This window comes from Helianthus annuus, chromosome 1, assembly GCF_002127325.2.
Source record: "Helianthus annuus cultivar XRQ/B chromosome 1, HanXRQr2.0-SUNRISE, whole genome shotgun sequence".
Classification (NCBI taxonomy): Eukaryota; Viridiplantae; Streptophyta; class Magnoliopsida; order Asterales; family Asteraceae; genus Helianthus; species Helianthus annuus.
Genome location: NC_035433.2, coordinates 74,971,604 through 74,998,415, shown reverse-complemented (window position 1 = coordinate 74,998,415; position 26,812 = coordinate 74,971,604). Strand labels below are relative to the sequence as shown.

At 35.5% G+C, this 26,812-nt stretch overlaps 3 protein-coding genes and 1 long non-coding RNA gene across 4 annotated transcripts; 3 read left to right on the top strand and 1 right to left on the bottom strand.

Annotated features, from left to right (window-relative positions):
• Positions 1-1,496: 1,496 nt before the first annotated feature.
• On the top strand, positions 1,497-2,856 carry LOC110911407. Its single transcript, XM_022156048.1, has 3 exons — positions 1,497-1,579; positions 1,650-2,019; positions 2,788-2,856. Exons 1-3 carry the CDS (start codon positions 1,497-1,499, stop codon positions 2,854-2,856), a joined length of 522 nt encoding a protein of 173 aa, XP_022011740.1.
• A 7,264-nt stretch (positions 2,857-10,120) lies between these two features.
• LOC110869247 (PRA1 family protein B3) lies at positions 10,121-11,095 on the top strand. Its single transcript, XM_022118541.2, has one exon. It carries the CDS (start codon positions 10,209-10,211, stop codon positions 10,851-10,853), a length of 645 nt encoding a protein of 214 aa, XP_021974233.1. The 5' UTR covers positions 10,121-10,208; the 3' UTR covers positions 10,854-11,095.
• Positions 11,096-12,156: 1,061 nt separating this feature from the next.
• LOC110869241 lies at positions 12,157-18,715 on the bottom strand. Its single transcript, XR_002553005.2, has 3 exons — positions 15,232-18,715; positions 13,973-14,777; positions 12,157-12,626 (listed from the first exon to the last, which is right to left on the bottom strand). It is a non-coding gene; the product is annotated as an uncharacterized LOC110869241 (long non-coding RNA).
• A 706-nt stretch (positions 18,716-19,421) lies between these two features.
• Positions 19,422-21,438, top strand: LOC110869230 (heat stress transcription factor A-7a). The gene is made up of 4 exons (XM_035988049.1): positions 19,422-19,844; positions 20,064-20,427; positions 21,168-21,358; positions 21,427-21,438. Exons 1-4 carry the CDS (start codon positions 19,422-19,424, stop codon positions 21,436-21,438), a joined length of 990 nt encoding a protein of 329 aa, XP_035843942.1.
• The last annotated feature ends 5,374 nt before the right edge of the window (positions 21,439-26,812 follow it).

The window sequence follows — 26,812 nt, the reverse complement described above, 5'->3', positions numbered from 1 at the left end:
ACAGTGATAGCGAAAAGGATGATCGTATTGAAAAAGATGACGAGGCCAGTTCCGCTGAAGATTGGAGTGCAAATGAAAAGGATTATGACATTGATGGTGTTGAAAATATGAAGCGTGATGTTGCATATCCGAGCTACGATCCAACAATTAATTGGAGATTGACCAAACCTATTCTAGGAATGAAATTTAAGAGTCCTACACAACTAAAGGAGAGTTTAATTGACTATGGAGTATCAAATGGTTATCAATTAAAGTTTACAGTCAATGACTATCGTAGTTACTGGTGGTATGTGGGGAAGAAAAAACTGAAGATGAAGAGGATCATGAAGGAAAAAAGAAGAAAGTCAGGACATGTCCATTTAGGCTTTGGGCCTCAAGGCTTACATGCGAGGATTCATTCCAAATAAAAACACTAAACAAGAAACACACATGCACAAGAAAGTATTGTTTGGGCTCTCTTGTTACGTACTCTTGGATTGCAAAACGGTATTTCAAACAAATAGTTGAAAATCCGGAAATTAGTTTAAGGCAAATGCAGACCGATATCATGAGAAAATTTGAATGCAAAGTGAGTATTGGTCAATGTAGTAGAGCAAAAAAAAAGGTTTTGGATGATTATGAAGATGGTTTAAAAGAACATTATGCTAGACTTTCGGATTATAAAGCCGAGATATTAGAAACTAATCCAGGGAGTACTGTGAAGATGGCTGTGAATGAAATGGAGAATGGAGAAGTTTACTTCAGTAGTTATTATATTTGTTTTAAGGGTGTCAAAGATGGATGGATAAATGGATGCAGAAAAGTTCTTGGTTTAGATGGGTGCTTTCTAAAAAACAGTGGCCAACTACTAACGGCTATGGGAAGAGATGCCAATAACCATATTTTTCCTTTGGCATGGGCTGTTGTGTCCGTTGAGAATAAGGAAAATTGGAAATGGTTTCTTAATCTAGTGAGGGATGACACTAAATGGAAAGTGGACTTGGACTAACTCTCATTTCAGATCAACACAAGGTATGTGATTACTATTCATATGCAGTTTAGTTAGTTTTACTTTTTTGTTTAACAAGTGATATCATAATCAAACTATTTTATATTGTTATTATTTTCATTAGGGAATTACAGAAGCTGTGAAGGACGTGTTTCCTTATGTTGAGCATAGACAATGTGTAAGGCATATTTATGCTAACTATAAGAAAAAATATCGCGGATAACAATTTACAAATTTATTTTGGAAAGATGCAAAGGCAACAACCAAGGAATATTTTGAGAAGAAAATGGAAAAATTGAAAAACATTAACAAAGGGGCATATACCCATCTAATAGAAAGGAATCATGTTACTTGGTCAAAGGCTTTTTTCGAGCTTAATAAGGCATGTGATGCGTACGAAAATGGCATGAGCGAAAGCTTCAACTCGCGCATTCTATCAGCACGACGGAAACCTATAATTACTATGCTAGAAGAAATCCGAACATTTGTGATGGAAAGAATATTTTTAATGGCGAAAAAAGCTGGAAGATTAAAACGTGATATCTGTCCGAAAATCAGAAAAAAGTTAGAAGACATCAAAAAGGATCAAAGGTACGACAAAAGTGATTATTATTTTTACATTTTTGGTATTTTTTTATTAATTTTCTAAACTTTTCGGTAGGTTTTGGAAGGTAGTTCCAAGTGATAACACCGTATTTGAAGTTAGAAGTGAAAAATATGCGTGCGTGGTGAACCTTGATAAAAAAACTTGTAGTTGTAGATTATGGCAGTTGTCAGGCATACCTTGTGTTCATACAGTGGCAACGTTGTCCTTCGTTAACAAGGACCCAGAAACTTTTGTTAGTTCTTGGCTTAAAAAGGACATGTTCAGAGAAGCATACAAATATCCAATCAAACCACTAAGAGGAGGTACATTTTGGCCCAAAACTGATGATATAAAACCTTTACCTCCAAAAGAGAGACGAATGTCGGGTAGACCAGCAGTAAAGAGGAAAAGAAGCGCTGATGAGAAAGAGAAAAAGAACCCGAAGGTTGGAATTGGAAGAAAAATGTCTTGTCAAAATTGTTATGAAACGGGGCATAATGTTAGGTCTTGCAAATACGAGAAAAAAGACCCCCACCAAAGGTGAAAAGGCCAAAAGGTAGACCTAAAAAGCATGGTGCAACGAAGAAAGTCTAACATGATTTCATGTTTTTTATTTTTTTGAGTTATCTTTTTGTGACATGAATTTTGGACGATGTTGCCTACGTTTTTTGTTTATCTTTTTGTGACGAATGTTTTATAGTCTTATTAGTTTAGTATAAATCACAAAAATTACCAATACGAATTTTAAAATAAAAAAAAAGTGTTTTTGTTACTCATTCAAAAAGTACAATTTTTTTCTTTAAAAAATCTCAATCGTAACACTATATATTTTATTAATTTTAGAATAAAAAATAATTTTTCAATTTTTTTAGAGAAAAATCCATGTCATTAATTTTATTTTCCACATCATATTAAAAAATAAAAAAAGATAATAAAACCTGACACATTATCATTACTAACCTGATAATTACATAGTATTAGAACATCAAATGAAACTTGAGTTATTTTATAGAGACAAAAAAAGTTTCAATGACTTAATTGGAACACTTGTCAAAGTTAGTTACATTTCTACGAAGTTACCCCCTTGTTGGTATTCATGCTATTAGATACTTTTTTTACTTCTTTTATAGTCTATACCTTATTATCTTTGTTATTATTCCTTTTTATGCATTGATCAAGTATATTTTGACTTAACGACATTTTCTTTCTCTAGGACAAGTATTTTGGGATATCATACAATAAAGAGAAGTTGAAAGTAAGAGTCATTCTTAAAGAAATGTGATTATGTAAAGCAAAAATATTATAAAGAATTAGACTCTTATAACTAGACTAGCTTATGACCCGTGTATTACATGGGTTTGTTTTAGACCATGAGACCAATCTTTCCATCGAATCAATCGTAAGTACATAATGGTTTAAGTTTTATTCATTAATTGATACAAATACAAAAAGCCATATGCTGAACATTATCAATTTGCTCACAACAATACAACGCTAATCATTAATCGATAAAAATACAAAATAATTACGGAGCATTTGCTCAAAAGTTATTAATATGCTCACTCCGTTAAAATGTTATTATCTATAACATATGTGAAACAATGTCACCTCATAACTTGAAAAAAAAATATAATAACGATATTTAAGTTGGTTTACTTTAAATTAGCAAAATGTACACGCGGTGTCTATGATATTATTAATAGTGGGTAACAATATTTTTTTACAACTAATTTAATTGTTAGATATACATTTTGTTTAAAAAATCATATTTTTTTTACAAATTTGTATTCCTTTTTTTAACTAAATTGTTATTATTATTAAGTTAAATATTTGTATTGGACTTGTAAAAAAATCATATCTTTTACAAATTTGAATAGTTTTTTTTTTTTTTTTTTTTGCCAACAAAATGAGAATATTATGACTACCAAATTACAATCTTAGCCAGAAGCTAAGACAACCAAACATACAGAAGCAAAGAACAAAACATACAAGGGGAGCAGATAAAAAAATGACCTAATTTACAACAAAATTGTTCTAGTTCTCCCCTTCTCAGCAACCACTCATAAGTTCCTTCTTTAATGTCCTCCAACATTTTCTCCTCTGAGTGACACTTCCCGTTGAATACTATCATTTTGACTTGTCCATAGCTTTCATATTGCCATCAGAAAAACGACATATTTTCTCCTCTGAGTGAAACTTCCCGTTGAACACTTTATCATTTCGACTTGTCCATAGGCAGTAGAAAACTGGCCTTTCAACTTGCCTCCCATGGACCACCTGTAGCTTTACTATTGCAACTAATCAATATGCATTTTTAACAACATATTATTCACATAAATTGAGTCACCTGACGCTTCATCCGCAAACCGTCCATTGATAAGGAGTTTGGTTAGTTCAACCTTGACAGGTGGAGTTATCGATTCCTCTAAAGCAGCAACAGCTGTTAGGGGTGTGCGTTTTGCGGTTCCGAACCACGAGAACTTTGGACCCGAACCTTTTTGAATATATGGGTCAGTTCCCGGTTCTAGATTTATTTGAAATATCTACCCGACCCGGTGGTTCTAATATAAGAACCATGGCATAAAGAACCATTTGTATTTTAGTTAGAATGTATATAAAAATTACAGTTTGTAGAAATGGTCTAATAGATATGTATTGTTAACGCAAAAAATAACACAATGATCTTCTTTCGTATCTCTGCTATTCTTTTTAAAGTGTTATTGTAATCAATTTCACGTTATATTAATACAATATTTAAAAATACCATTTTAAAGAAAAACAATGTATTTTTCATGAAATATTTTTCAACTAGATGCATATGTATGGATGCAATATATTACGATATATATTTATTATATCTAAATTTAAAGTATATATTTATGTATTTTGCTCTAATGTATTTATATGTATGTATTTGTGACAAAAATAAAAGCAAACACACCACATATTATGGTACAGTCTAAACGAACCGAACGTTCAGCGAAAGGTTCGTGAACCGTTCGGTGGGAAGTTCGTTAATGTTCGTTCGATAAGCTTAACGAATGAATACAAACAAAAAATTTCGTTCGATAAGGTTAACGAACGAACACGAACAAAGGTCTCGTTGTTCGACTGCATTCGTGAACGTTCAGTAATATGTTCGTTTATGTTCGTTCGTGTTCGCTTGTGTTCGGTTTTTTATGTTTATTTTTCTAAACGTTTTTAATGTTTTATTAATTTTTTACTTATTTCCCCTATAAGTATTATTTCCATTTATTTTTGTTTACCTTTCTCACCTTTTTTTTTACTTTCCTGCCTAATTCCTACACTTTAGTACACTAATTATATTAAAAAAATAGTAAAAACTAATAACCCATGTGGCCTTATCTAAATATAAAGATATTGAAAGTTGAAACCCTAATCAGTAAGTACGACCTTTGAAAGTTCAACACCCCTCTGGCCCTCTCCCTCTTTGATATCACGCGCCTTCATTCAGCCTAATAACCCATGTGTCTTGAATTCTTGATAATCGTTTAATGGTTATATTTAACAACTTTCGTTGTGTACAATGTTTAAGATTTAACGGTGTCTTTTTTTTTAATTTTCAAAATTAATGTTCATTTGTGATCGTTTGTGTTCGTTTGCGTTCGTGGTTAGTGTTCATGAACTGTTCGCAAACAACCAAAATTCCTTGACGAATGAACACGAACACAAACTTCTGTTCGTCATTAGGTATGGTCTCATTTGTGTGTGTATATATATATATATATATCTTTTTTGTGATGTATACATAATGGATTCACATAATGTTTTGAGTGATGAGAATGGCAAAACCGTTACTAAAACACAAGCCGGGAAACGAAAAGTTGCTTAAAAATGAAGCTCATGGGCTATTGTTGGAATCATTAGGATGAATTCTTTGATGAACATGTTAAAAGAATTAGAGGACATAACCCCTTAAAGGCCTATTACATATAAAAGGTTCTTGCGCATCAGACCCTTTACCCGACCCATTAAAACCTCTAGGACCCAGAACCATATAGCCTTCTAAGGTTCGGTTCGTGGTTCTCAATTTCATCAATAAAAGGGTATGCGGTTCTAGTGGGTCCGGATCGTGTCGGGTCGAGTCGGTTCTGACCCTTTGCACAGCCCTAGCAGCTGTACTAAACCTACTACTACCCGTGTATGCTAAGGATTAGATTACATAACCATAATTCAGGTATAGATGACAATCGTTACACCTGTTATTAGAACACAAAATTTACTATCTAAATCACATGCTTGTTCTAAGCTTTTTCATCATTAGAAAAGGTTAATTCCTTTGTTTGGGTAAAAAAAGCATGGACAGTTCGAACGTTTAATATGTTGAAGAAAACAGTATTATATCATCAAAATGAAGTGTTCACCAGTCTATTACTCTGCATGAAAGAAAAGACAGTTATACTGTTAAAAATTACTAATATGTATGTTTTGAATACTCATTGATACTATATTGCAAAAACAAGCATCCAATTAACTTCTTGATACGAAATTAACTTCTTGAACAACAATCATTTAAGTCATGAGAGTGAAAGTATACATGTGTTACAGTTCAAAACAAAGTAAATACATTGACCAAAGAGGTGTTGAAAGAAAAACTCCCGAAATCCCTTTGTTCGTTAGTAGAGGACCTGGAGTACATATAAAGTGTATAAATGTGTTAACTACAGTTGATGCAGGCTTGGAAAAACATTTGTTTCTCCTACACAAAATGAGTACATTTACATCGCCAACTCCTGCCAGGCCTACCTCAGTGCACAACCATAAGATGAATTTAATAACACTCGTATTTTGTAACAGTCTCAACGAACTTTGAGATTCTACAGATTATGGGAAGTTATATAAGTTAAATATCAATTGCGCAAAGCAATTAGGGTTATACGTACTTACAGATCCTAATATCATCCCTGAATATAATCATGTCTTCAAGAACCACCAAAATGTCCGACTTGTGTTTAAAATGATAACAGTCAAAGATTTCCCCCAAAATTGAAGATTCCCTAATACATAAAGTCCAATATATTTTGATCCAGTCTGATCATTTATTGCAATAAGACTCTTTAGTTAGCAAAACTATGATTATTCACCTATTAAAACACATAAACAACTTCAAGTGAGCATAACTTGCAATCTTAAATGCCACCATACCAGGCGTCGCAGATGAAGCCAATGCAATAGCGCCAATTTGTCTATTCCTTTACTTAAAGCTCCGTTTCGACTTCTTTTCTTCTTCATTCACTGTAACTTTTTGATTCCCATATAAGAAGCCCGAAAACAGTCAGCCAAATTCCACTTTCTAAATGAACACCTTGCCATCCACCTTCATCTTCACCCACATAATACTGTAGGACAAGTTGCTCTACCCCACACTGTTCTCCATCTTCACCATAAAACCTGCTGTTTGTCCCAGTTTTACAATTAAGTGGCGTACCTTGAACATGAACCTAATAAATAACTCCAAATAAGAGGCTTGTAAGTGAAAAATAAAGAGCAAGCAATAAAATCTTAAATCTCCTAGGCGGCTCTACTTCATGTATACAAACTAAAACCGATATAGAGTTCCAATCGGGTCCAAACATAATCAAAACTGAAAAATACAGATAAATGGAGCCGATTACTTGACCAATCAGAAATTGTTTAGTTCCATTTTGCATTCGATTAAGAACTGTTTCGGTCCAAAACCAGACTATGGAAGAAAGGCGTATTTTGTTACATGCAAATTTATTAAAATAATTTGAATAAATATATTGATTCTAAATTAGGGTTGTGAATGATACGACTAAAAGAAATTAGTTTAAATCACACCTCATAAGCAGAACGGAATAACCAACTTTAAGTCTTTTTTCATAAGTAGGTGTCATTTTGGTTGCCCTGTGTGAAGCACTCTCAGCATCAATAGAGCCTCAACACTTTCACAGTCAAACTACATCAACACGCTACAAAGACACAAATTAACAACGCCTCAATCAACATAAAATAATGAAACCATTACAGTCAATTAGGATTTCGATTCATCTATTTTTCAATTTGCGATTGCGATAATGATGGAGATGAGTATGAGGACGAATGATGGTGGATTTGAGGAGAGTGAAAGTTTAGAGAGAGATTAAAATCAAAACGACATATGAAATCAAAGTAAAAAACTATACAAATTATGTATTCAGAAAACATACCACGATCAAGATGATATAGATTGCAGATGAAATAGAAAGATGAAATCGCCATAATGAAAATCGACAATGTAGAAGACGGCCAGAGATCTAGGGTTGTTGGTTGTAAGAAGATTGAATCAAAACATATTGAAGTGTAGATTGGAACAATAATGGCTAAAGAATGAGATAGAAACCCTAGTACTTAGAAACAGCGATGGAGAATAAGGATTGATAATAAAGAGGGTTGGTTGTGATTTTAGGGTTTCTCAAGAAAAAAGAAGGGCATGCAAAAAGATTCAGGGTTTGATTGGGGGAACATACCACGATCAAGATATAGATTGTAGATGAAATAGAAAGATGAAATCGCCATAGTGAAAATCGACAATGTAGAAGACGGTTAAAGATCTAGGGTTGTTGGTTGTAAGAAGATTAAATCAAAAGGGATTGAAGTGTAGATTGGAACAATACTGGTTAAAGAATGAGATAGAAACCCTAGTACTTAGAAACGATGATGGAGAATAAGGATTGATAATAAAGAGGGTTGGTTGTGATTTTAGGGTTTCTCAAGAAAAGAGAAGGGCGTGCAAAAAGAATCAGGGTTTGATTGGGGAAATATTTGGCCCAATGAATATGTTGTAGGGATATTAATTAGTCTTGGTTATTCTTAAAAAAGTTAAATTAAGTTAATTAATTTTCTTTTCTTTATTGTTTAAAAATTAGAAAAGGGATGACATCATATATTAAAAAAATTGAAATTATCATTTTGAAATTCATGTCAATTGGGTGAATTTGACTTTATGACATCAGCCTTAATCCACATTTATTAGATAAAAAGATTTGCAAACTTGAATTATAAGGTTGGTAATATTGAAGAAACACCAGTTTTGCGAGGATGCTTACACTAGGATTTCCACACATTTGAGCTCTCCGAATGTCTTGAGTTCCTGGAAACTTGTTGGATCTACAAAACAAACACCGCCATTAGCCTCGTCGCCATAAGGAGATTTCGGCATGCAAATAAATATCGTCATGGAATGTAATGGAGAGAGTGAATTCGAGCGTTACGAGAATCATATGAGTATAAGCATCCTACGGATTGGTGTTTCTTCATCAATTAATTTAATAACTCTGAGGACTATCATTTTTATTTTTTGACCTTTTCCAACTTTACTTTAAACCTAAAAAAGAGTAAAAACTAGCATGAAAATTTATATATTCCTAGAACTAGAATAAAAACTAGCATTAAAAAGAGTAAAAACTAGCATGAAAATTTATATATTCCTAGAACTAGAAAATACAATGTTTTAAAAACCGGTTTTTAAATCATACCAGGATGGTCTTAAAAATGGTTCAACCGGTAGAACCGGGTTGTACCGGGTGGTTCAACCGGATAAACTAGTTAACTCTATAATTTCATAGAGATACATACGTACATGAATTATATTGACATAACTTATCAGTTTTAATTTTTTCACTAACATAATAAATTATAATATAACTATTATCAGGTAGAGGATCCTGTAAAAAGTGCTCAAAGTGTGAGAAGTGTAAGAAGTGTATTATAACACTATATATAATACTATATAACACCATATAAACACCGTATAACAATATGTAACAACATATAATACTATATAACACTATGTAACACTATATATCATTATATAACAAATATAACACTATACATCTATCATAGACATGTTATCAGACAACCTATAGTGTTATATTTGTTATATAATGATATATAGTGTTACATAGTGTTATATGGTATTATATGGTGTTACATATTGTTATACGGTGTTTATATGGTGTTATATAGTATTATATATAGTGTTATAATACACTTCTTACACTTCTCACACTTTAGGCCCTTTTTACACTATCCTTACCCACTATTATCATGTCCTCTTTCTTTTTCAAGTTTCAAAATACAATCTTTCCAATAACATTGCTTTACCCGTATAGACATACATACATACATACATACGTACGTACGTACGTACGTACGCGCGCGCACCAAAATAACTCTAGAATACTAAAAACCCATACCAAAATAACCATGGGCCGGTACCGGTATTACGGTTCAAACCGGTATACCGGATTTTACCGCCGGTACGAATCTTATGCCGTTTCACTTATTTACCGGGGTGTTTCGTACCGGATTTGCTTCCGGAACCAGTAATACCGGTATAACCGGCTGGTATTTACCGGTTTTTAAAACACTGAGAAAATAACCATAACCGCGTACATGAGAAAACACGTCAAATCCTGATCTTCCATTCCATCATCAACGGTTATAATCCATTGAACTCAAAAAGGTGTTACAGATGACGTAAATATCAATTACAAGAGCTACCGTATATATACCCCTTTTCATTGGTCCAGTCCTTTCAAAGTCAAAGAAACTTCCCAAAATATTCCCTTCTGACCAAACTACCCCTAATTCATCCCACTATTTCCACCAATGTCCTCCCAAAACCTCCCAATCTCAGATCCTCCGTCGTCCACCGGCGGCAACGCCTGGTCCTCCGCCATTTCCGCCACCCCTGCCTTACGCGCCTTCATCTCTCGCCTCACCGAATCCACCAGACGCGCATTCACGCGCCGCCGCCCGTGGTACGAGCTAGTAGATCGAACCGCCTTTTCCAAACCGGAATCTCTCACCGACGCCACTTCTCGCATCCGGAAAAACTATAACTACTTTCGCGTCAACTACATAACCTTACTCTCCGCCGTGCTCGCTTTCTCTCTCCTCTCTCATCCGTTCTCTCTGCTCACAATCGTCTCTCTCATCTCCGCATGGCTGTTTCTCTACATCTTCCGTGCTCCGGATCAGCCGGTGGTTATCGGCGGCCGTACGTTTTCAGATCGTGAGATTTTAGGTATATTGATCATCCTCACGGTGTTTGTTGTGTTTCTCACTAGTGTCGGTTCACTCCTCATGTCGGCGACGTTGATCGGACTCGGTATTATTTGTGTTCACGGCGCGTTTCGAGATCCGGAAGATCTGTTCCTTGACGATCAGGAGATTTCCGGCACCGGACTGTTTTCTTCGTTCGGCGGAGCTGCTACCACCGCCGCTGTTGCCGATGTGATGGCGCGTGTTTGAACAGATAAGTTTGAGTACTCAGATGCAACTGTTTATTCGATTATTATTTCGTCAATTTTATAGATATTTTGTTGATTTTTGTCTTGTATGTTTTAGATTTGTGTAAGATCTGACGGTTTTCGATGTATTCTGGCTACGTAATGTAGATTGTTGGATCTGTACAAGTATTCATGAGTAATTCTTTTTATTTTACTGTTATTGAATCAAATTCGTCAATGAAGTTTGGTAAATTTACATATGCAGTTTCATATAGTTTTCAGATTCAACTGTTTCATCGATTATTTCATCTATTTTATAGATTATCTATCGATATTCGTCTTGTTTGCTTTAGATTTGTATAGATTGTTGGATCTATACAAGTATTTATGAGTAATTTACATATGCAGTTTCATATACTTTTGTTCATCTTTCTGAAGAACTTGAGCAAATTGCTTAAGCTAGATTTCAGTTCTGCAAATGGAATAATGTGATTGTATGATTGTGTTACGATAGCCTTAGATCTGTAATGGATGAATGATTAGTTAGACCAGCAATATAGGTGTGTGCATGACATGAATTATTGTGATGATGATTCTTGAGGGTGTGATTGATTCGTTACAATGGTGTCCACTTGTGGTGTTGGTTAAACTAGTTAAGTCTTGCTTGTTTTGCATCCGCCTGAAATGATATTGATGATGGCCCTGAATATCAGTGAAATTTCTTAGAAAACTATTTGTCTTTTGCGCGCCACGGTGAGGTGTTTAGTGCTCAAGGCTCCAAAGATTGCTAAACTTGCCTATGCCTGATGTTTAGCGCCTGAAGATTGCTGATATGTAACTATGTGTCCCTACACTCGGCCTAATAGGATATTATAGGAGGCTAGGCTATTGCGCGCGTTACACGCGGTTTCAAAAATGAAAATAAATTTATTTGTTGAATTTTAAGATTGTGCAAAAAACAAATACATTGGAAGAAAGAAATATCAAATCATTCAAATTTCAGTAAAAATTTTCGTGTAGACCATATCGGTTGTTATATTTGTAGATTTCCATTTTTATCTATTATAAGTAGTTTGACACCGGCTCTGCTTTTGACTCTTGACAAAGTGACATATAGTTGACAATGTAAGAAAACATGATATTTGAGATACAATCCAACCCTTGATAGAGAGTGTCCATGACTTTTTTTTATCGTCATTGCGAAACAGACAGATATTGAAAATTGGCGCCGTTGAAACTTGATGAATTCTTTTATCAAATGGCGACAAACTAATTCGTGGAATGTATGTTTTTATCCCTACGTTTTCTTCGGATATAATCTCAGCTTCTATTACACGCCTGTCAGCTTATGCATACCATTTTCAAACTTCCGTAAAAAAACATAACCATGGACCGACCAAAAAACTATCACAACACACCTATCAACAGATATTGTTCATTATAATGACCCCCCAAAACAACCACAAACTGTATTCTAAATATTTCTAGCATATACTATTCTAACAAAAAAAAACCTTTGTTCACAACAGCCTATCCACATACTTAGCAACCTTCAAGCATTCAGTTGAACCACAACATACCTTTAGCTTTCACGAACCTAAGCTCAAACACTTCACCTACAGCCATGTGTTTATCTCTAACAAATGCTTTCATTCCTTGAACTTTATACCTCGAACAGCCTTGAGAAAACTCCACACCAATTTCAACATCCCAAACTCCACCAACAGTGTGCCATAATCTTCGAACTCACCTTCTTATCCAAGCCGTTCTCTTGAGCCCACCGTTTAGGAAGCCGCTATAATAAACAAAGAATAAGGTGAAAATGATTGTCGACATGAAATAAAATAGAGTGAATTACAAGTTTTGTCCTTTATCTATATACCCAATTTCAGGCGGTGTCCTTTGTCTTTAAAATTGACGAGTTTTATCCTTAATATTTTAAAATCCTACACATTTTGTCCTTTAGCCATAACTCAGTTAATTTTAATTGTTAAGTAAAGGGCAGATTGGTCTTTTTACTTATTTATTTTGAAAACAATTTAATGATTTTAATATATAACTAAACAACAAAAATAATTATATATCTACTCTCTCTCTCTCTCTCTCTCTAAAACACACACTCTCTATACTCTCTCACTCTAACACCACCACCTGCCACTAGTACACTCACACCAGCACCACCCCACACCACAACTTTGAAGATAATGGCGGGGCTGTCACCGGCGACCATGCCACCACCCCCCACAACACCCACACACCACTACTGTCACACCACCACCACCACCATCATACTACCACAGCCACCGTCCACTTGGAAAAAAACGAGCCGCCAGATTCTTTTTGGAAGTTGCAAACTCAACATCAAGTGGAAAAGAGGAATAACGGAGCCTTCTTTTTTCCAACACCACATGGTAGAAAGCCCCAGTTACGGTTGCCGAATTTCTCCCAAAACCCACTCAGGATTCCGGGGATTCCGCTGCTGCTCCGGTCATTCTCGGCCTTCTACCGGCGGCCCTTGTTGATCACATAGCCCCAATTTCTACCAAACAAAGAACGAAACCAAAACCTAACCCTAATTTCAGTTCTAGCTTTTTAATTCATTGAATTTGTATAATCTTTTCAAAATAAATGTTTTCAGCTCCGATGCTACCCTTTCTCGTTCCTTTATGCCTAAGATAAGGTACCTTTTAATAAGCAATTTGTAGATTTTGAAAAATTCGTTTTTTGAAATGTTGATGAAGTTGATTTGTTATTTGGGAAAAAGAAACGAAACTGTTGGAACTAGGATGATTTTGTTTACGGAGAGAAAAAGAGTGTTGAGAGTGAGAGAGGGAGAGAGAGTTTTAGAGAGAATATGTATTTAAATTTGTGTGTATGCATAATATATAATTAATTTTGTTTTAATTACTAGTTAAAATGGTTTTCTAAATAAATAAGTAAAAAGACCAATCTGCCCTTTACTTAACAATTAAAATTAACTGGGTTAGGGCTAAAGGGCAAAGCGTGTAAGATTCTAAAACATTAAGGATAAAACTCGTCAATTTTAAAGACAAAGGACACCGCCTGAAATTGGGTATATAGATAAAGGACAAAACTTGTAATTCACTCAATAAAATAATAAACAGAAAAAAATAAACTTACAAAATGATTGTCGACACGAAACGCAACACCTTCATCATTTTGGGTGACATTTGTTTGTCTTTTAAAAGGTAAAATGTCTACAGTTTGCAAACCAAATTTGCAGACATCTGTAGAAGAAGAGGTGGACCAAAACCCTGCAGTCTGCAAGAAGAAGGTTGTTTGTTTTTTTAACGTATGTAGACTTCTAAAATAAACAGGTGGTGGTATACGGACGACAGTGGTGGGTGGTAAGTCTGCACCAAAAAGATCTTAGAAGTGGTTGGGCCAAGTCTGCACCAAGACGAGCTTGCGCAGATATTTTTTAATGAAACGTATTCGGAAAAAAAAACAGTCCGCAGATGACAATGCCTGTGCGGCGCAGACAGAAGAGACTGCACATATCTTTTTTTAGAAAAACAAACACCACCTATGATTGGTAACAGCAAACACACCAGCCTGATTCTGGTTTACATTAAGCTCCGCAATCTGATCAGCAGCTTCATCATCAGAAAGTTTTATAACCTCATGATTTGGTTTTTCTTTCATAGCAACACAGAGTTCCGGAGGATAAACTAAAAAAGAAAGGTGCACATTTGAAAACAGTCATATTAAATGTCTGAAGATCAACAATCTCAAACACTACCAAATGGTCGTTTGTGATCGACATCTCCTTCTTAATACGATTCCAGTCGGTTGTTATGTATAACTCATATTCCTTCTCTTCCATGCGAATAAACCATTTGCGGTTTGAAGCTGATCTGATGACCACATGATAAGCACAAACAGTATCCATTATCTTGTGATGAACAAAGAATCGATTGACATGCTACAAGTATGAAAAAATAAATTATTAGTTACCTTTACTTAACATAAAAATTAGGGTAAATTACTTTTTGAGTCTTTGTGTTTTAGTGGTTTTAACCACTTGACTCCAAAATCAAAAAGTTTAACGCCCTGAGTCCCTAGCCATTTATTTTATAACGTTTTGAGTCCAATTTTGTTCATTTTATAACGATTTGAGTCCAAAAAATTGGACTCAACAGGTTAAAATTTGGACCCAAAAGGACTCAAATGGTTAATGAAAATGCTTATAGGGACTCAGGTCGTTAAACTTTTTGCTTTTGGACTCAACTGGTTAAAACCACTAAAACACAGGGACTCAAAAAGTAATTTACCCTAAAAATTATAAACAATCAATATTCATAACTTCCTAACATATACCATCAATTATATTTTACATTAATCAGTGTCATACGTTAAACATAATGAAAATCACATACCATATAATCCTTTTTATCCTTATACTCTCTGGTTTGTAGTAGAAGAAATCACACGGAGCAAAGGCGACATCTTGATATAAGTAAAACAACCCAATGCTTCTTCATACCGAAACAAAAGCCATGATTTTGATGGTATCCTCAACGCAGTAATCATAGCAATCCATCCATTAAAAAAAAAAGTAGAAGTTTCCAATCTTGAAAATCTTAATAGTAAACACTTTAACTAAATTGGTCACTTGAAATTCCATCTTTTTATTTTTGGGTCAAAGCAGATCGACAACATTAAAGAAATGGGTCGATGTGGGTTAGTGTCTTAAAGAAACGGGGCAGGTTTCGAATCGGAATGGGTTTCAAGCCGGCACAAGTATCCGCACGAGAAGGGTTACGGCACGAAACGGGTTTTGGAAAGAAATGGGTCGATGTGGGTTGGTGTCTTAAAGAAATGGGGCAGGTTTCGGATCGGAATGGGTTTCGAGCCGGCACAAGTATCCGCACGAGACGGGTTACGGCACGAGACGGGTTTTGGATCGAAACGGGTTCAGTTCGAATTGAGTTTCGGGCCGAGACGGGTTTCGGCACCACGCAGGTTTTGGATCGGAACGGGGTCGGTTTGGGTAGGGTTTCGGGCCGACACGAGTTTCTGCACGGGACGGGTTTCGACGCATACCGTTTCGACGCGAACTGCTTCGACGCGTACCGTTTCGACACGTACCTTTTCAACCAGTACCGTTTCGAATCGAATCGTTTCGACCTGTACTGTTTCGACCCGAACCGTTTCGACCCGTACCGTTTCGACCCATACCGTTTCGACGCGAACCGTTTCTACAAAATGTTGTCGAAAGGAAAGAGTCTGGTGAAACAAATGGCGGAAAGTGGTTGTCAAATCGGACCGTTGACGTGGGACTCTTTGGTCAAACTGTATATCGAAGCTGGCGAGATTGAAAAAGATGATTCGATTTTGAGCAGGGCTTCAGAACAAAACCGTATGAAACCCTTTTTTGAGACTTATTTGTTGATTATGGATCAGTGCAAAAAGAGGAGACATACATAATGCTGAAAAGATTTTTCATAGGATGAGACAAGACGGTGGTTATGTGTCGATGATGAAAAAGTATCATAGTCTTTTACGGGCATACATAAATGCGAAAACTCCTGCTTATGGGTCGATGCGAACCGCTTCGACACGAACCGTTTCGACGCGTACCGTTTCGACCAGTACCGTTCCGAACCGAACCGTTTCGAATCGAACCGTTTCGACGCGGACCGTTTCAACCTGTACCGTTTCGACCAGTACCATTTCGAACCGAACAAAATTACCCCTTGAGGTACAATCTGTTTAAAAAAGCATTTTTAACGAACCAGACCTGAAACCCGTTCCTACCCGAAACCCGTTCTGACCCGAACCCGTTTTGACCCATGACCCGACCCGACCAAACCCAACCCGTTTGCCAGGTCTACCCACCGCGTTGACACAGACACGGCTCATTTTGCTAAATGGATTTAGGGGTTAGACCCAAACCCACAAACTCTTGTGTCATGTTTTTGTTGTGTGCCAAACTCACAACCCGTGAAGAACAACGCATCTTTCATGAAACAAAGCATCCCATAAAAGGTGGCCCATCAACCATAACTAAGCCTACATACATTGGCCCGTGCACATGTGATAAATGTTTTATAGTATGATCGGCTGTTATTTCTATTATTTGTTAATTTATTAAGATGAAGTGCCAGAATCTAATGTTGTAACTTATATGGCGATATGGGTATAAAATACTACCAATAATAATAACCGATAGCCTATTTTATAACTTCTAGTTACTTGTAAGAGTGAATTGGTTCAAAACCAATAATAATAACCGATAGCCTATTTTATAACTTCTAGTTACTTGTAAGAGTGAATTGGTTCAAAAGATAAAAACAAATGGTCAGTATATAAAACAACAATCAGGTTTTGAGTTTGAAAAGAAAAGTAGTTAATAAAGATAATGCATTTAAAATTTGAATATACAATATATGTAGAAAAAGTTTAAAATACAAAATTCACTTAACTTGCAAAGTGTACACGACCATAAAATAACGTGCGTGATTAGGGGTTACTGTATGCGTGATTTATGTGTGTTTGTTTACTCCAAGTGTGATTTGTGTGTGCTTGTTCATGCATGATTGTGTTCAGCCCATGCATGATAAAGGTTACTGTGTGCGTGATTTTTGTGTGTTCGTTCATGCGTGATTTTGCGTCAAACTATGCATGATTAGGGTTTGAATTTTATAATATGCATAATTTAGTCGTGTAAGCTTCGCACATTAAGGGACTATTGTACGTTAACCTTTATATATAGGATTCGGTTCAATTAAGACCTATCACGAGTTGTGAGAACTCCTACTTCCCGCGCGAGTTGGGCCAACATTTTTTGCACAAACGTGGATGAAAATGTTATAAAATATCTATAAAAAAATTTGTCGAGTCGATAATTACGCCTAATGTAAAATTTGTTTATGGCGATGTAATTTTTTTTACATCACCAACAAAAGTTTTATACACCCGATCTAGATTTTTGCATGCGACATTTTCTTATTTTTTTATTTTTTGCTAGAACAAGTGATTTTTTTTTTTTAGATTTTTGAGATTTTTTTTTTTGAAAAAAACTTTTGGAATGGCTAGTTCTCATGGTTCTCACAACTTAAGATGGTTCTCATTTTACCCTTTCTCTCATAATCGAAATAACTTTTTTTTGCTAAATAGTGTCAATTATCATGTTCTTTAAATTGTTGTATTTGTTACATGTACATGTGGTCAATAACTTGTACAGTTTGTTTTGTGTTTTGACGAAGTCAAAATCATGCAAGAACCATGATATGAAAACATTCCGACCACAATTGTCTTGCCTTGCCTAGAAAGAATATTGTCACAATGTATGTTTGACGTTTATAAAATGAAATATCATGATTTTTTTTTTCATTTTCTGGTTGAATGCTAAATAACAAAACATATCTCATATCATTTTTTTCTATGCCAAATAATTCAGGCGCTTGGATGATTTTCAATATCAGAGTAAATTCACTTAAAATGATTAAAACAAATAATCATGTTTAAAAAAAGGGACAAGTGCAAATTAGTTTAACAAAGAGGATGAAAAATCCTTTTTGTTGAATAATAACTTAAAAATATATGAAAACATCCTTTATATCACTTGTGGTGTAGGGAATAAGAATATTGTACGCCCTACATCTAACGGTAGGGATAATAATAAGGAATAAGAATATTGTACGCCCTACATCTAACGGTTGGGATCATAACCATGATAGGAAGTCTAACGGTAATACATATGTATATAAGGTAGGTAATCTATGTGTTGATGGTTTACATTCATTGTGGTGAAATGGAGACAACACACGATAATAACCACAATGGAAATGGTGCTAGCAACAGCGGAGGAGTGGTTGGTTATGTGGACGCTACTAGCGCCAATGGAGGAGTAGGTAGTAGTGATGGTGATGGTGGTTTAAGTGAAATATCTTGCAATGACATTGAAGCAATTGGCGATGGTGGTGATACTAGCAAGAATGGACCAATGGGAGCGAAATCGCCGTGTCTAGTAGCTAATAGAACGGGAGGGGGGATATGCGACAAAGCAACAAACCATGGTGCATCCCCATTCTTGACCAAACTATACTTAATGGTTGACGACAAAGCAACAAACTCGATCATATCTTGGGGATCGTTGGGCACCACCTTCATCATAACCGATAAACAAGAATTAATCTCAAAGATTCTCCCTTGCTACTTTAAAACCGATCGTTTTGAAAACTTCATTTCGCAACTCAATACCTACGTGAGTATTGTTTTTTTCCTAATTTTTTTATTTATCATGATTTTAGATACTTGTATTGAGAACTTGGTTGGACTTAACATTTAAATTTGATTTCAAAAGGGTTTCAAGAAGAAAGAATGGCATCAATTGGAGTTCGAGCATGAATATTTCCAAAAAGGAAAGATAGAGTGGTTAAATACCATCAAGAGTGAAAAACAACAATCTAATGTCATTAACAAGCCATGTGTCCAAGTAAATGAACTCAAAGCTACATTTGTTAAAGTAAGGCAAGGACAAACCCAAATTAGCAACAAAATAAAACGATTCAAATATGATGTTGAACAAACTTTATTGGATATTCAAACTATCACTAAATCCATGACCAACAAGCTTCTATCCACCTTTTCTGCGGGGATTGGGCGAAAAAGAACTTTTCTTGATATTGACCACATGATTAATTTTGTCGATATCGAAAAATATTTTCAATCAATCATTGATCCATATATGGGATCATGGAGTAATGTTGATTGTTTAATGACATTGAGCGACTTGAACGAAAAGGGGAACACTGAATATGGTGAGGGTGCTAGGCGTGGCGGGGTTAATGGTTATTGTGTAAAAGAGTTCTTGCATAAACTTTATAACATGGTGGAGAAAGAAGAAATCAATGATCTTATATTTTGGAACCGTCGTTGTGATGGTTTCGTTATTTCAGACATCAACAAGTTTGCAACTGATGTTCTTCCCATGTACTTCAAACATAAAAATTTCGGTAGCTTCAATTCGCAACTCAACGTATATGTAAGTACCGAATGGAAAAAATGTTTTGATTCTGAAGTCAAACTTATTGGAGGTGTGTGTTCATGAAGGGTTTTAAAACGTTATTTTTACTTTTTTATTTTCTAAGCTATTTTACTTTTTTATTTTCTAAGTGTATTCTTAAACTTTATTTCCTTTCTTTTTGATCTTTCCTTCATGATAATGTCCTGTTTAACTTTTTTTTTTTTTTTTGTTATGAAGGGTTTTAAAAAGGTGAGTTGGGAGATACATGAATATGCAAACGAATGGTTTCGAAAAGGGAAGTATGATTTGTTAGCGAACATTAGGAGGAGAGACAAAACTCCACGACTAGTGAAGTTTGGGAAAACATGTTCCAAAATAGAAGTAGAAGTGTTCAACAATCGGTTAAAAACAATACTCCACAACCAAGATAGTAAGATTATCTTGCTATCAAACTACGAAGAACAAATTAAAAGCTCGGTACACGAATTCAAGGAGGTAATCGTCAACATGGCAAATGTTGTGGACGAATTGACAGAGAAAAGTAGTGAAAGGCTTGAAAACATTAAGAAATCAAAACTTGAATTTGAACAGGATGTGACAGGTAAAACTTATAAGTTGACACTTCATTATTTTAGACATTCTCATGCAAAGCCATTTTGAATCATTTTTTTTCGTAAATGGATCGATTCAGACAGGGGTGTCACTGAGAATTCATGTATCCTGTTTGAGTTCGAAAAAAATGTGTCATTCCATAATGTTTTACTATTATTATTTTTTAAAATCAAATGGGTATCTGACTCACTAAACCTATTGTCAATGAGTTAACTTCGAAACCATAAAAATGGATTTGTAAATGGGTCTATCTTAGAGTTGGTACCGGTATACTATTTAAAGAAAATTAGCATATATATATCATATTTTTTTTAAAACACATGCCCCTTGAAATCACGAGCCCTATGCGGTGGTTCTCCGTGCACACCCTCTATGGATTCAGATTATCATTCTTACTTACATTTGAGTATGATATTTTTCTTTTAAAAGAAGACTTAAACTGAAAACACTTTAGATTATAACCAAAGGGGGAAACCCCTCAAATAATACATGATCCATTAAGTATCTTCAAAACTCTGGAAAAAAAAAACAATAAATGAAAATGGTGTTTGCCTGATAGCCGACCCAACCCGGCCCGTTTTAACTATTACTAATAGTGATTGTTTTGACCCGTAATCTGTTTTACACTGATTACCTACACCAGCAATTTGGGCAATGGGAACATCTACCTTCTAACATAGTACATTTCATATTTAACTTAATATGTGTTGGTTTTTAACGATATTATAGGTAACGTAAAAGAACAAGATCAACCGGAAGTTAATGAGCTTGAGACTGCACCACGAGAGAACCATAGCCCGGAAGTGCAAGATTATTCAACTTATTTTCAAGAATCAGAGATCGAAGAATTAGGTTTCGATCGTTGGGATTTCGAAAAGATCCTCATGGAATGGAAGAGCCATGTTTTGAATGATACGCAGGTTCGCACTTACAATGGATAACTAATGAGTTATCTGATGATTGTTATGTTTTATTTTATTTGTTACAGAACTTATATTAATTCTAGGATTAAGATTATGGTTTATGTAGTAGGTATTGAACTATTGTAAGGGATTTCTTGTCGTGAGTAATATATTTATAAATAAAAACTGCATATAATTAGAAAATACTACTTGATAAATGAATTAAAATAAGTTCTTAGTCAGAATCATTATAGACAACATGCTAATTGTAAAACAAATGTTTTGAGTAAAAAAACAGCAGAAAAAACAAAATAAAACAGAAAATAATGTGTTTTTTCTTAAAGATTGAACACATGTATGGATAAGAATAACTTTTTTCTGAAAATAGGGTCGATTTTCAGATGGTTTGTAACTAAATTTATTTATTGCTATTATCAGTGTACTAGTGTGGTAACAAATTATTATATTACATATATTTGATTTATCAATAATATTCGCATGCAGCATGTGAAATGTAAATTGTTTAGAAACTTTGTACTTGTTTCAGAATAAACGAAATCGTATATACATTTATCTTTAAAACAAAAAAAAAATATATAAGATATTAATATGAAAGCATCTAATAATTATAAAAATTCTTAAATCAATAGATGCATTGAAGAATAATAAATATAATAAATAATGAAGGAGACGTGACTTAAACGAAGTTGGAAAGGACTCAACATCCATTTTCACATGGAAGGGATCAAAAACAAATGCAATTATGTAATTTCTTTCATGAATAAATTTATAAATATCAACTAAATTTCAATAATATTTTAAACTTTTACAATTACAAAATCAGTGATCACATTTAGTAAAATTTCCAAAATACTTAAATAGTTACGAAAGTTAGGAGTTGTTTGGCAACCTTAGGCTAAATTATTAAGAGGTTTGATTGATCGATTAAGAGATACAGTAGCGGAGCTAGCCCACTAATTTAGGGGTATCCTAAATTTTTTTACCATGCAATCATACAATAAAAAAACGATAATAAATAAAGTAGAACAAATACCTACTAGATTTGTTCTCTACTTTTTTTCATAGCTTGAAATCGTTCCATTAAATTGTCGTCTTTTGCTTTATCAAAAGTTTCTTTTTCAACCGCACAAACTATAACATTGTTCAAATATTCCGGGCCCATTCGATTACATAAATTCGTCTTAACAAGCTTCAATTTAGAAAAAACATCTTTCAACGGTTGCGGTTGTAACCGGTAAATCCAAAGCTAGCTTCACTACCCGATAAACGAAAGGACAAGAACTATGTGTTCTGGTTTCCACCATAAAACGAGCAAGATCACTTATTCAATTAAAATATTGTTTTGGGTTTTGGGCTAACTTTATCAATTATATTTAGGGTCTTCTTTCAATTCTATTATTGTTAATTCGGGCTTATTTTTATCATTCGGGCTTAATTCTTTTACAAGTTTTCGGGTTATAAAATGTTTGGCTTATAAAAAAAATGAGATTTTAGTAATATCAACTATCCTATTTTTTTGTTAGGAATATCCTCGTATTTTTTAGGGGTATCCTTTATATAAAATCGGAAAAATAACACTACGACCACGGGGTTGAGCCGTAGCCCGTGCTACGGCTTCTAACCTTGTGGTTCCGCCCCTAAAGAGATACATTCTGAATCGATCAATATATTTCTAAAACTTATCCACAGAGGCTCTATAAGGTATGAACACTAAGAGGTACTTTATTAAATGAAACAAACATATTTACCTCTTACGGGTTCCAGAGGTCGTTTGTGCCACCAAACAACCCATTGGTTATTGTTAACAATTAAGTGACCTTTTCAAATGAAAATAAAAGAATCACTAAATATCATACAAGTTTTGCAAATATTCAATTCATATGGCTGGCTTTTAAGTATAAATGAAAAGTTACATTAACAATAAAATTAAATGAAAGTTAGTTACTATTAGGTAATTCGGTGTGGGGGTCGTCCCCCCCAAACACCATTTCGGGTGGCTCGTCATCGTCGTGAACGTCGGGAGGAGACGACGAAGACGGGCACAAAAAGACAAAACCCCTCTCACACACATATACATACAACACATACACACACACACACACACATATATATATATATTAGGCACATTCTTCACTTCCTTAGGTCCATTACGTGGCGTTGACGTGGAGGCCCATCCTCCATTTCCCACACCGAGTAACCTTAACATTAAGTTTTTTTTTTTTTTGAAGGTAAACTTTATTCGCAACGCCAAAACCCACAAACAAGGACGACTATAACAAACAACTACAAAAAGTTAAATTTACACCAACAATTAAGTGGTTCTATAGCTATAGTAATCTACATGTTGAGTTTACTTTATCCCTAAAAGTCAAATTAAATAGTATATTTAAGTCATTTATTCATAATTTTATAATACAGATTATATATTTATAGTTATGAGACGTCAAAAACACTAATAACGTTTAATGCTAGCAATTGTTATAAAATATAATACTTGGTAAAAGCTAAAATGTTTAAACTGAAAAGGATACGAATAAATGTATTTCTCAAAAGATACATTTCAAGAAAAAGAAATTAATCTAATGCTATGTACAACCCTCAAAATACCAATATATATTAATTCAGTATATGGACAAAAGCGTTTGGTCCTTAGCAATTCATAATGATATAAAGAATGTTTCTATCATTTAACGTTTTTGTTAATATGTTACTGTTAATTTACCCAAGTATATCACTATATAAAGGGTTAAATATTATATGTGTGTATATGGAGAGAGAGAGAGAGATATGATACCAGGAAATTAGATCTTGAGGACATTTGGATTTTGTATGTTATTGTGAGAGAGATGTAGCAAGAAGAAGCCGTGAGGCTCAGGATAGATAGCGCCGCCGCATAAACATGATCTTTATGGATTATGTATCGGCGTTATCCCTCCTGAGCTTTACAGATTCTTTCATACTGTTTTTTGCATTTTCAATATACCGCTACTATCACCGACACCTCCTTACCCACAATATTAAACTTTGCTAACACACATACATACATATAAAGCTTAAAGTGATGGGATGGATGGTGAAAGCAAAGGGACCATGATCAATATTTATAGTAGGGGAATACTGAAGAAAGATGGAGAGGGAGTGATCAAGGTGGGGGTCAGGGGTGTGGAATGCTAGATTTCCAACAAATAAGGTATCCAGCTGGAAAGATTTAAATATTTCTTTATATAATGAGTTTTAATGATGAATAATTTAATTTCAGGAAAATTTACTTCAAGTTTAATTATAAACTATCTAAAAATTGATTACACAAAATAACAAATTTAAATAATAACATCATGCTTGATAAAGTATAGAAAAATGTTTGAAATATTTTGCAAAATGTTTGAAATATTTTTTATATAAATAAAAGGTAAAAGAAAAAAAAAACATGTTTCCGTGATTCAAAATAATATTCATTAACTGATAAAACATAAAATACATTATTATAATGGATAGTTTTTATTATTATTAAAACTCATACCACTTTTGTGAGAAAGAAACGTCATATTACTAGACATTATTAGGCTTTGGGGTGTGGAGGTCGGGGTAGCGCTCCCTTGGTAACGTACAGGGGATGGGGGAGGACGCCAAGGGGCGCTAGTTTTGCTGAGTTGGCGGGGTGGCGTGAGGCCGCACTCCCTGGCCTAATACATTAAAAGATAAATTGATGTTCAGTTTAATTAAATGCGCACCTCCGAGACGGGTCGTTGGCTATGCTTACCGTCGATTTCTCGAATGCCTTTAACCTTGTGGATAGAACTGCTCTTTTAAATGAGGTAAGGAAAATGTGTCCATCCATCTCTGCTTGGGTTGATTTTTTATACGGGCAACCAGCTAGTCTTTATGTGGGGAATGATTATATTTGGTCTTCCACGGGGGTTCAGCAAGGGGATCCTTTAGGGCCTCTTCTTTTTGCCCTTGTTTTGCACCCTCTTGTTGTCCGAATCAGAGATCGCTGTAAGCTTCTTTTTCACGCCTGGTACCTGGATGATGGGACCATTATTGGAGATGCAACTCAGGTTGCCAAGGCTTTAGACATTATTAGAGTGGAGGGCCCCTCCTTGGGCCTCCTTCTCAACATTAAAAAAACTGAAGTTTTTTGGCCTACATGCGACGGGGTGAAGACTCAGGAGGGTTTATTTCCGCGGGAGATTGGTAGGCCGGTGCATGGTGTGAAACTCTTGGGTGGTGCTGTCAGTAGAGATGGGCAGTTTATTAGTGGGTTGGCCCTCAAAAGAGCCAAATGTGCGGTTGAGTTGATGGGGTGCCTCAAACGCCTTAAGGACCCTCAGAGCGAACTCCTCCTGCTTCGTTCGTGTATGGGGGTTGCTAAACTGCTATTTGAGCTTAGAACGTGTCAGCCTTCTTATGTCGGGGAAGCCGTCTCTGTTTTTGACAAGGGGCTTCGGAATGTGATCGAGGACATTGTTGTTTGTGGGGGTGCCTTTTTCGGGGACCTACAATGGAGGTTAGCTTCCCTCCCGACACGTTTTGGGGGGCTTGGGATTTGCTCAGCTGAGGATGCCTATTCCTACGCTTTTGTGGCTTCAAGGGCCCAATCTTGGGTTCTTCAAGACCACATCCTTCGCGAATGTGGGGGAGAGCTGTTGGACTCTGATTACAAGGGTGCGTTGGACAATCTGCATGGTTCTCTTCCCGATCTTGATATTGGCGGTTTCTACATTAAAGACACCGCCCCCATTAAAGCCCAGAAAATTCTGGCGAATGCCTTATATGGCGAAATCGTCAAGACAGTTGAAGAGAAGTTTGCCTTTTCCCCTCGCCAGCGAGCCGTGTTTGAGTGTTTGCGAGCCCCCCATGCTCAGGATTTCCTGTCTGTTGTTCCCATCGAAGGGTTAGGACAATGTATGTCGGCGGTAGAATACCGGGCTATCCTCAAGTACCGTTTAATGATACCCCTTTTCCCGGCTGATGACCCGTGTCTTGTATGTCGGAAGTGTTGTTTGGATTCTTTTGGGGAGCATGCAGTACATTGCAAAGAATTACCGGGCTTTAAGTATCGACATGATTTAGTTCGGGATGTGATGTATGATGTCCTTAAGCGAGCAGGGATCTCGGCAAAAAAGGAAGCTCCGGTGAACTTCTTGACTGATCCATTAGAAGGGAGATCTACGCTACGGCCCGCTGACATTCTTGTTTTTGGATGGGAAAGAGGGAAACACGCGTGTGTCGATTTGACAGGTGTGTCCCCCCTCGTTGGGTTAAGGGACCACGGGTTTGTGGCGAGACAGGCGATAACCAAGGCAAAGGCGGGCAGAGTAGCTAAACACGAAAAAGCTTGCATCGAGAATCAGCACGTGTTCGTCCCGTTCACTTTCGATACATTTGGCGCTCTCGCCCCTGACGCGGTGCGGTTCCTAAAGCGGGTTCAACAGGTGGTAAGCAGTAACA

Excerpts from the sequence above, each read along its gene's own strand:
- LOC110911407 (XM_022156048.1), top strand. The coding sequence starts at position 1,497 with ATGGCGAAAAAAGCTGGAAGATTAAAACGTGATATCTGTCCGAAAATC. Across the intron at positions 1,580-1,649 it reads GACATCAAAAAGGATCAAAG|GTTTTGGAAGGTAGTTCCAA; the intron begins GTACGACAAAAG and ends ACTTTTCGGTAG. Across the intron at positions 2,020-2,787 it reads AAGAGAAAAAGAACCCGAAG|GACAAGTATTTTGGGATATC; the intron begins GTTGGAATTGGA and ends TTCTTTCTCTAG.
- LOC110869247 (XM_022118541.2), top strand. The coding sequence starts at position 10,209 with ATGTCCTCCCAAAACCTCCCAATCTCAGATCCTCCGTCGTCCACCGGC.
- LOC110869230 (XM_035988049.1), top strand. The coding sequence starts at position 19,422 with ATGACCAACAAGCTTCTATCCACCTTTTCTGCGGGGATTGGGCGAAAA. Across the intron at positions 19,845-20,063 it reads ATTCGCAACTCAACGTATAT|GGTTTTAAAAAGGTGAGTTG; the intron begins GTAAGTACCGAA and ends TTTGTTATGAAG. Across the intron at positions 20,428-21,167 it reads ATTTGAACAGGATGTGACAG|GTAACGTAAAAGAACAAGAT; the intron begins GTAAAACTTATA and ends ACGATATTATAG.